Source organism: Chelonia mydas, chromosome 2, assembly GCF_015237465.2.
Source record: "Chelonia mydas isolate rCheMyd1 chromosome 2, rCheMyd1.pri.v2, whole genome shotgun sequence".
NCBI classification, from domain to species: domain Eukaryota; kingdom Metazoa; phylum Chordata; order Testudines; family Cheloniidae; genus Chelonia; species Chelonia mydas.
This window is the reverse complement of record NC_057850.1, coordinates 170,403,250-170,413,695: the sequence shown is the minus strand read 5'-3', so window position 1 is coordinate 170,413,695 and position 10,446 is coordinate 170,403,250. Positions and strand designations below refer to the sequence as shown.

The 10,446-nt window shown below is 39.9% G+C and overlaps 1 protein-coding gene across 6 annotated transcripts in view; it reads right to left on the bottom strand.

The window, feature by feature from the left end:
- Nucleotides 1–10,446, bottom strand: part of GLI3 (GLI family zinc finger 3) — a 242,973-nt gene that overhangs the window by 219,349 nt on the left and 13,178 nt on the right. For 4 of the 6 annotated variants that reach the window (XM_043540549.1, XM_027821215.3, XM_007058720.4 and 1 more), the window contains one exon: nucleotides 7,087–7,249. The exons of the other annotated variants lie outside the window; for them this stretch is intronic. In XM_043540549.1, coding sequence (XP_043396484.1) covers nucleotides 7,087–7,210 — 124 coding nt within the window. In that variant the 5' untranslated portion in view covers nucleotides 7,211–7,249. The remainder of the gene's footprint in view (nucleotides 1–7,086; nucleotides 7,250–10,446) is intronic. 6 annotated transcript variants of the gene reach the window in all.

Below are 10,446 nucleotides of genomic sequence, written 5' to 3'. Positions count from 1 at the left end.
AAAGCTGGCTCCCAGAACTAAGAAACACAACACTGAAATATAGTACTGGATATGAGTAGTTTGTTTCAAATTATGATAAACCATAACAATATAACTGAAATCCCATTAGTAAACATACCGAAAGGACCATGCTTCCATTACTCAGATGGACCCCATGTTTAACTGACTGCCTACCTCACATTACAACATACTGAGGACCAACTTAAGCTCTCAGTTACATGGATACAACAACGCTCATTGGTTTCAGAAAACAATTTGGACCCGCGCCTTTCAAGAGTCAGTGAGAGATATCCCAAAGTAAAGCCACCTCCTTGAAATTCATTCACTTGGGACCTGTGGTTATTATGGATGCTCAGCACCTCTCAGGATCAGAATGTTACACTTATTTTGTATGCTACTGTGCTTGATTATTATCACAACTAGAGGTAACTTGGAATATTTGCCATCTCACTAAAAATGATGCACACCCACACATTTAGGATTTAAGAACATTTTTGTCACCTACAATAGCTGATTCCATAGAACGTTGTTTCCTTCTGGGCCTGATACTGCAAAGTGAAGAGTGCCCCTGAGCTCCCATTGATTTCAGTGAGGGAGGAGAAGTCCACATCATCACCTTGCAGAATTGAGTCTCATATAAATATAATCAATGAGGGACTCAATTCACAGGGCACTAAAGTAGTAGAGGCAACATTTCTTGATAGCTAACAACCTCCTCTGAACTCTAACCTCTCAACAGGACTCTGGACATATAACTTCAACTAAAAGGGGCCAAAGAATAGGTATCATGATTAACACCTATTTTATGGTGAGCTTGAAAGCGAGCAGCAGGGCCAGTAACTACCCAAATGTTAAAACAGGAAATGTGATTCTTATTGAGCTGCCGATTCCTGAATACTTCTCTCACTGAATCCTTAAAGGACAATTTTTAAAAATTATTTTTTAAAGACCTAGTTGAAGCTGGCTCCAAGAATCAAAGTGGGCATGTGAACTTCCTCTCATGCTTGGTTTCAAGTTACATCATCATTAATATAATAATTTCTGTTATCACTTTAAAGTATGTTCTTAATAACTGTCTGATTCTGATAAAGGTAGTCAAGTCTACAACCTACATATGTTTATAATTAGCTTTTTCTTTTTTCTTTTTTTTTTAAGCCGAGTAATAGGTTAATAAGAAATATCAGATTACACTGAAAAGCACTCATAGGTCAAAAAGTAGACAAAACACATCAAACTGAAAATAAGTACTTGCCTGTCAGAAACTGAAGGAGCTTTTATACAATAACTGCATTGTTTGTAATGCAAACTAAAAAAAATAAAATAAAAAAAAATCATTTATTGCCACAACTGGACAGAACACAAACATTTTATTTACAGTCACCAACAAAGCCCATAAAAACATCATTCGCAAATAAATACTGGCTGAATGCAAACATTTTCAAATATATTGCAAGCAATAATGTCAAATGTAGGTTTACATTTTTATATTATTGTTCGCAGGTAATGGGAATTCACTGGATTTTGTTCACCAAAAATAAACTAAAAATAAAAAACCCCACCAACATATTCATACAACAGACTCAATGAAAAAATTCAAACTCCAAATAGTATGAGTGTGAGGGGAGGGGGATTGGTTGTCAACATTTTTTTTTAAAAGGAAGTGTTTTCTTAACGACAGGTTTCAGAGTAGCAGCCGTGTTAGTCTGTATTCACAAAAAGAAAAGGAGTACTTGTGGCACCTTAGAGACTAACAAATTTATTTGAGCATAAGCTCAGGAAAGCTTATGCTCAAATAAATTTGTTAGTCTCTAAGGTGCCACAAGTACTCCTTTTGTTTTCTTAACGTTAAGCTCCATTTATTTGCAAAGCAGAACTTAATATATAAGGGCCCAATCTACTAAAGTGATAAAGCAGATGCTTAACTTTAAGCATGCAAATAGTCCCACTGGAGCTACTTAGATGATTACAGTTAAGCACATGCTGCAGCACTTGCTTGATTGCAGCTCTGAGCAACACTGAAATTTTTCATAAGGATCAGAAGCCACTGACTCAGCCCCCTTCCTCCATGCAGATAGCCACTGCAGTCAATGAGGCTCCACATATGTGCAGGGTTTCATGCAAGTGCAACAAGATGAAGGAGCAGAACCTAACTGTGTGCATTTATTACACTTCAGTAAGGCAGATGCTTGGGTACTGTCTCAAACGCTCTAGAAACACCTAATGTTTAAAGCTTTCACATCAAGGAGGGAAAATGTTGGTTTTTTTTAAAATCAGGTGATTATTTATTACCATAGTAGGCATCACTTGACCAGCAGAGGAGAAAGAAAGGTCTAGCAGGACAATGGTGTGAGTTGCCCTAACAAGCAGACTCCCTAGAAAAGGCCACAGAAAATGCTAGTGATCTGTACTCAAACCAGTTTATTACCTTTGGACCCCTCTCATAACAGCTGTTCCCTTCTTGACTTTAATGAGACTACTGTGTGCATGGAGCACTTTGCACGATCAGGGTCTAAATCAATACACAGATAAATGAACATTGCAGGGAACAGCTCCCTCACCTGTGTGCATCCAATGTCACAAAGGTATTATTGTGTTCGTAAATGGTGGTGGTAGGGGTGCATTAGGTGACCAGGTGTCCTGATTTTATAGTGACAGTCCCTATATTAGGGGCTCTGCCTTATGTAGGCACCTATTATCCCCCAGCCCCTGGCCCGATTTTGTGGATGGGGAGGGGGATGTGGAAGCATGTTAGTGAAGCTTCATGACATCAATATGGTGTCAGGGTTTATGTCTGAGGCATAGACACAATTATTCCAGCATAAAAGTTAGTAACATGGCAAGTATGTGAAAATGATATTCATTTGTTTGTTTATTATTAATACTTTGTATTCGTGGAGTGGATTCATTCTAAGGGTATTAAATTACAAATAAATGTAAGTTTTTTCATACCTTGACATTAGAGTCATAGATTCTCATTCATTCACAAAGTACTGTATAAATATCTCCATTAGCAAATTTCTTTTAAGGGTTTTGTTTCGTTTTATTCTGAACACTATCCTAGCAGTAAATATAGCATTCATACAAAGAAAGGGGAAAAGGACAGATTTGTAAAGAAGTGTACCATAGTAAGATATGTGTGGTTTTAGTTGATATACACAAAATCAAAACCCAAAGAGACCAAAGGCCTTCAAAAATTCATTCAAAACAAAACAAATACAGCAGTCCCATAAGACATCTAATACTAGCAAACATGTTTTAAAATTATTACAAAAACATGATTTTTATTTTTGAGCATGTGCCTAAAAAAAGTTTTAATTTACTCCAGTACTGAGACCTTCCATGCACGTTTCAGCCTGGAGCACATTTTAATGGCGGAGTTATAAATCCCTGAAATTCGGGTTCTATAATGGAAATGCTGGCAGCCCCTGAACTAACACAGTGCTGGCAGTTTAGCACTATAGTACAGTTTGTGGTTAAGCGACTGCAACAGAATTTGCTGTTGTTGTTCTAAGTAGAGTAATCATGGTAGTTCAGCATAAATGGCCAAAGTGCAAACTATGAGCCAAGCCTGTCAATGGGTCTGAGCCTATGTGAAATAATATGCACTTAGAATCATCACCCACAGGATTGGGCCCCAAATCTATCATCAAATAGTTGTCAATAACACGCATGCACCAAAGAGACTCTTAAATAAAACAGAGTTTGCGTATCAGACAATAAAACGCTTTTTCTTTTTTTTAATGATTCCATACATAATATTTATTTAAACATAGGTACTGCTATCAGGTGCACTGGACAGTTATTTTCTTTCAGGAACTGTAAAGAAATACTAAAAATAGAGTCTTCCTTGTTTCTCCTGCACAATTGTAAGTTCTGCGTAAAACCCTAAGAGCTTTCAACCTATTTATGACTCAATTGTAAATCTTTTAGAAGACAGTGGAGCCACTTACAAAATGCCAGTTCACATAGCAACTCCTGGACAGCTGTCACTCAAGTGTATGTTACTCGGCAAACTTTGCTAATTAATGTGTTGTCCAGAAAGGAAAACACAGTTTTTAGATATATTTATGAGGTGATGGTATGACTGGCAGATGTTGATCTGTAATGGCCACATGCGGGGCCTTGTTTGGTAAATACACCAATGATTATTCAGTATATTTTTAAGCAGCTTTACCTTGTTTTAAGAAAGCAGAAAACTGTAAATCACAACCATTCTATGTTATTTGACCTTTTTGTAAAAAGCTGCAATTCATAAACAGAAACTGAATGTTTGTGCAGCAAATGGTGTGTTATATCAGCTGGTGAAGTTCATTTAACACTTAACAATTCCAGTATTACAGAACAAAAGATGCAACAGAGAGCTTTCATGCTGCATTAATAAAATTTGTCTCCTGTTACCAAAATTCATTAACATGGCAGTCACATTTGCAAAGAGACAAAATTTTAGCACACCAGAATTATAACCTTCAGTATCTCTAAATTCCTAAGTTTTAGTATCATTACTTATTTCAGTATGTTATACATGAACCATATAGACTACTTTAAGAGAAATATCTTAATACCCTTGAAGAGTAAAGTTTATATCCATCCAAGGCCCAATCCTGCCCTTTGTGGAAGAATTCTAGGGCTGGCTGTATATTAGGGTAGGTCAGACATTCCAGTCCTGAATTTACTTACGATTGACTCAATTAAAAAACATACCTAACGGCTCAATCCTTAACCACTGAAGTCACAGGGAGCCTTGTCGTTGACTTGACTAGATGTAGAGTGTGTCCTACAGCTGTGGGAATAACTGATTTTTCAGTTTGCTGGCAGTTCCGAAGAAAGTCTAAACAAAATTTTGGTTCAGGTTGAATCAAAACTGAATTTTTTCAGAATTTTCCACAAATTGAAAAAGTCAGAAAAATTTTGGTTTGGGTCAAACAAAACCTTTTGTGAGGAGGAAGCAGTAGTGGAGCTTTCCCGACTCCTTAAACCTAAAAGCCTATAGCATGATGCGTAGGATGCTCCCCGGGAAGGGGGAAGGCCTGGCTTCGAGTCCCTGCTCCAGAGTGTGGGATTCTATCCAAGGTCTCCCACTCCCAAAGTGAGTGCCCTAGCCACTGGACAACTGGTTATAAGGGGCGGTCCCACACTCTCAATCTCCTCCTCCTCAGTTCTGTGAAAGCCACCTAACTCCCCTTTAGACTGAAAAAAAAAATTTGTTTTGACATTTCTGAATTTTCTTCTTTTTTTGGTTGAACCATAACAAGTAGCCAAAATTAACACAAATACACAAAATGTTTCTGTTGACCTGAATCTGCATTTTTCAGAAAGAAAAAAAAAATCAGAGAGTTTTGCAAAAGGGTACCAAGGGTGTACTGCATTCATATCTCACTGCAGAAAACATTCACAAAAAACACGGTTAATAATAATTCCTTATCCTTATATTTCTCCTCTGAGGATCTCAAAGTGCTTTTATTAATTAAGCCTCACAGCACCCTTTTAAAGATAGTTAACTACTGATATTCCCATTAACCAGGTATGTAAACTAAACAGAGAAAGATTAAGTGTCTTGACCAAGGACCTCAGCAAGTCAGCAGCAGAACTGGGGATTAAAAAAAAAAAGAAAAAAAACCCAGAAGTCCTGACTCCTGGTCCTCTGATCCAAACATCAGACAACACTGTCAATCATAGCCCACGTGTGCCTACATTGTGGTTGAGTGCACACTATACGGGATTTGCAGCAGGGTATTTAAGCATGCATATGTGTAAAAAAACTAGGTCAATGTGTAAAATCCTGTCATTGAAAAGAATACAGTGGACCAGATCCTCAGCAGGTGTAAATCAGCGTAAGTCTAGTGACACCACTGGAGCTGTGCAGATTTACACAAGCTGAGGATCTGATCTAACATACTTTAAAAATTGGCAGGGTTGTTCCATTAGTTAACAGGGAGATTTTATGTTCACTTGATCCCTGCCTTAGCTGGGGCTGGGCATGCTTTAAATCTAGTGACAGAACCACTGGGAAGGACGAAGGGATATGTTCCCCCAAATGTTTAACTATTCTCCTGATCTGCCCCTCAGTACAGCTGCAGAACTTGTGCATTTTTCACTTCAAGTCTCCACCTATTCTCTTTGGGTGTGTGCGCTTTTGTTCAACTCAATGAACAGTGAACCCTGCCTTTGACTGAAAGATGGTGGCCTTGATGCAAGGTGGAGGAGGGGGCACTCTGAGTTCTCCCAGGGATGCACAGCAACTCCAATACACAAAAAAGAACAGCCATTTTTTTCTTCTGTAACAGTTACCAGATTGATTGCCTGAATTTCTTTGCTAAATGCAGAGCTTAATCTGCAGCAATCATAAACCATGGGGCCAAATACTGTTGGCCTTCTTTGAACAAAATTTCCCCTGACCTCAATGGGAGTTTTGCTTTAGTAAGGACCAATGATTTTAGCTCTTGTAAATTAAACAAAGAAAGGGGTTGGGGGCGTGGAATGGCACAGAGTATGCAAAACTGCAAAATGAGGTAATCCCTGGGGAGAGTTGAGTAAACCCCTTCATTTTTGTAAATCTGCAACCTTTATAGTCACAACTTTGAAATGAATTCATTGGAAGTTCACTTGAGATTTTGTCACCAGCCATTAAAGAACTTCAGGGACAGGGGAAAAAATTTACAATAGACAAGTTTATTTGAAAAACAAGAGAGAAAAAACCCTGCCATTAATTTTGGCAAGGCTACTTTTGTCTCTTTTGTAATAACTAATTATCTAACTACTGGAAGAGATTTCCATGGTAAAATGCAAAGCATTTGCAATGCTTGCCAGGCTAATCAAGAAGATTTCCAAAATGCCAAAACAGGAACTTCCTATAATAAATAACTTAGCAGATTTACATCTCAAATTAGAAAATTTGGAAGAAAAAGGCTATGTCTGAAGCCAAAACAGGGTTTATTATATCCTATCCACTTTTTTCTCCCGTTTGCTTTCTTTAGTCTTTCCTTAGAACAAACACAGATCCAGGTGCAAATGCTCAATTCACAAGGAATGCAGTGAACATAAAATTACTGTAGGTTTTGCTGCTAGTAAATCCCTGCTGTTACTCACCATTGGAAGTTGTGCTGGAGGCAACAGCTTTCTCACTGACATCTGTTCGAGTGGAGCATTTCACTATGGAATTCTCAACTTTTTTCTTCTCGGCTGTGGCAGAGCTATGGGACTGGGCCTCCATGATGACTTCTCATTACTTCAGCTCTCCTCGCACTAATACCTGAATAAAACAATATAGAGTCATAAACTTCAAATGCCATAAAAAGCTTAGTCAGAAACCTGCCACACTTCTCACCTGAAGAAGAGCCTGCAGCACAGCAGCGTTAGCAATCCACAGGCCATTTCATGAAGCTCATCAAATCAGGTTTGCATGCATGAGTTCCTAAGGAATTTAAGGAAATGCTAACACCAGAGACAAGCACATTTGCTTTTAAACAGAATCAGCATCATGGTCTAGTCTGCTGCTTTGACAGGAAGGTCCACGTTTTTTAAAACCCTGTAAGAATTTTAATGGACTTGAAGGGGGGTAGGGGGGGAAAGGCGGGATTTTTTTCCTTTGTCCTGAACAGCTTGGAACCATGTAGCAGAACTGAGACAAACCATCATGTTACTGTAGAAGCCAAATTTTAATCTTCAGCATTCTCACTACTCCTAATAGACAGCAACGAATTACCTCTCCTAGTCTATCTTGCCTTATTAATGTAAACATCTCTCATTTTGTTTGTTTAAAAATGTAACTCAAACAAAAGCGTATTGGAACAACGCTCTGAAAACCACAGAGAAAGGCAAATGTGATTGCTAGTGACAGATAACGGGAACACTTTCTTTGCATGACAACCCTGAAAATGGAAAGCCATGCAAAAAGCATGTTTAGTTATTCTGCCTTTCACTGATTACTTTTACTGTCATCTGCACTGACTCATCGTTCCGTCATTTTATATCCATTGGATCACTTCACCGTATTCCTAGAGTTTTCATATTTGTGACATAAACCTAAGAAACCCAGGGGTTTCCAAGAGGGTAAAATTCTACGCGCATTCCACTTCAAGGTACTGTGACTACAGTGATCCTGGTCTGCAAGGAACATAGGTATTTCCAAGCACTTGGCTGTAGCTTAGCTTGACACATGGCAGTCTATTAAAGTAAAGTGACCAATATTCAGCACATATGGTGCTGAGACCCAAAGAAGTACAGCGCTGCTTAGCAGTGCTGTAAGAACTAAAACTAGGTCCCACATTAAAAAAGTATATAAATCAGCAAACTTGACTTTAAAAAAAGGAGTTTTAGATTCTTCCCTTTGTGAGCGGTGTTACAATTATCGTAGAAACAGAGTTAGAAGGGGCCGCAAGGGTCATCTAGTCTAACCCCCACCAAGATGTCTCCAAATAGATATTAAAAGAAAATAACTTGCATTATTCTAGGACTAGATTAGCTCAACTTTTAGCTGAAGTCAACTATGTTATAAGTAAATACCAAACTCTATAATAAATCACAATGTAACCTATAAAGATATTTAATGACACTTTTTTGCTATACCCCATGTTAACTGATTTCTGCAATTTTGACTGACCTGGTAAAAAATTTAATAAATATGCACAAAGCAAAATTGCTGAACCATATAAATGCAGCTCTTTAGTTAACCTTTTCCCTGCATTTAATGGGGCACTTTAGTTTAACAGTGCAATAAAATAATCCAAAAACTCATCATTATATAGTGGGGAACAACGAAAGGCCCAGGTACTATGTGAATCACTACTAAGGGAAGTATAGTGGCCCAGAGGACAAGGAATTGGCCTGGTAGTCAGAAGACCTGCATTCCGTTCCCATCTCTGCCACCGATCCTGGGCAAGCCACTTCACTTCACTTCCAGGGATGGAGCACCAACTGGGAAAAATTGGTGGGTGCTCTACACCCACTGGCAGCTCCCTGCCCCAGGTCACCTCTGCCTCCACCTCCTTCCCTGAGTGCGCCGTGTGCCCACTTTTTCCCCCAGCTCCCAGCGCTTGCGCCACGAAACAACTGTTTCGCGCGGGGAAGAGGGGGAACGCGGCACGCTCGGCGAAGAGGCAAGGCCGGGGAGGGGATTTGGGGAAGGGGTCCAATGGGGCAGGGAGGGGGCAGAGAAAGGGTGGAGTCGGGGTGGGGCCGGGGGGGGGGGGCACGAGCGCCCACCGGTGCCGGGGAAAGTTGGTGCCTATGGCTATATAAGGGCTAAATATTACTGTAATTCATAGAATGATTTCCTGTCTCACCCTCAGCAGAATTTCAGAAGGTGTGTCTGAATACGGGACTGAATGAGCCAAGGAGTAACACATAACTTGGTAAGTTCCATTCCAACTCCAGCAGCGTACAAGTCCTCAGTATTAACTGACACCGCATTCCTTTCCAAGGCAGTTTGTCTGTCATTTAGGGGAGGGCCAATGAGAGCATAATTCCTGCAGGAGTCTTGCTATCCTGGGGGAAAAGACTATCAGCAGCAAACTGCACAGTGGCTAAAGGAATCCATAGGATTTAGAGGCTACTCCCTGAAACCTTCCACTTTTTGGGGGAAAATCTGGTAGGAACTTCATAAATTTTAAACTTTCAGAATCTCTCAACACACTTTCACTCCCTTTTCTCCTGTGTGTTCCTCTGTGGGAGGCCAGTCCACGGCTTCAGTTAATTACCATACCTATCATCTTATCTAGTCCAGCCCCCAACCAGTACAGGGGACAATCCTACTACATATATTTTTAGTGCTTTGTCCACCAGTTTGTTAAATTAGGCAGTGGTCTCTATGAAGGCTAATCTTCCACACAGTTTTTCCAAGGGATTTAGAAAGCTATAACTTTGGTTGTCTCCATTATTTTTCCTCTATTTGGACTTTTAAGGGACAAATCTTCCAGTCAAGCAACATTTCCACTAGCTTCAATGGGTTTGCCTGTGTGAGGACGAAGTAGCGACTGCAGAATCTGACCCTTGCTTTCTGACATCTTAGGGCCACACACTCCCACTCATGTGGCTAATGCATGTGAAAGGGAACAAATTCATTCAAGAACTCTTCACCACTGTCAAAGTTGTGGAGGCCACACATTCTGCCCCGCTGTCACAGAACCAACAAGGCGAGTGAACCAACCACAGACAGAGCCAGAAAACGACACAGAGGCCAAGTATCTGCAGTAGTTTCATCCTCCTCAACCATGAAGATCCCCAGCCAGCTATGAGGTGGGATTATTCTTCTTCACTAGTTTCCAGCCTCCTCCTCTCTAGCTATCACAGCATGGCTGGGACAGTAGCTGCATTAACATTAGCTTCTGAGTAGTAATTGTGCAGCTACCCCAAGAAGGAGGTGGGGGAAAGGGGCAAGAGAGAGAGGGAGCCGCAATTAATTTGCTATATGCAGCATTAGCTTGCCACATATTTTCCTGCGGAGTTTGT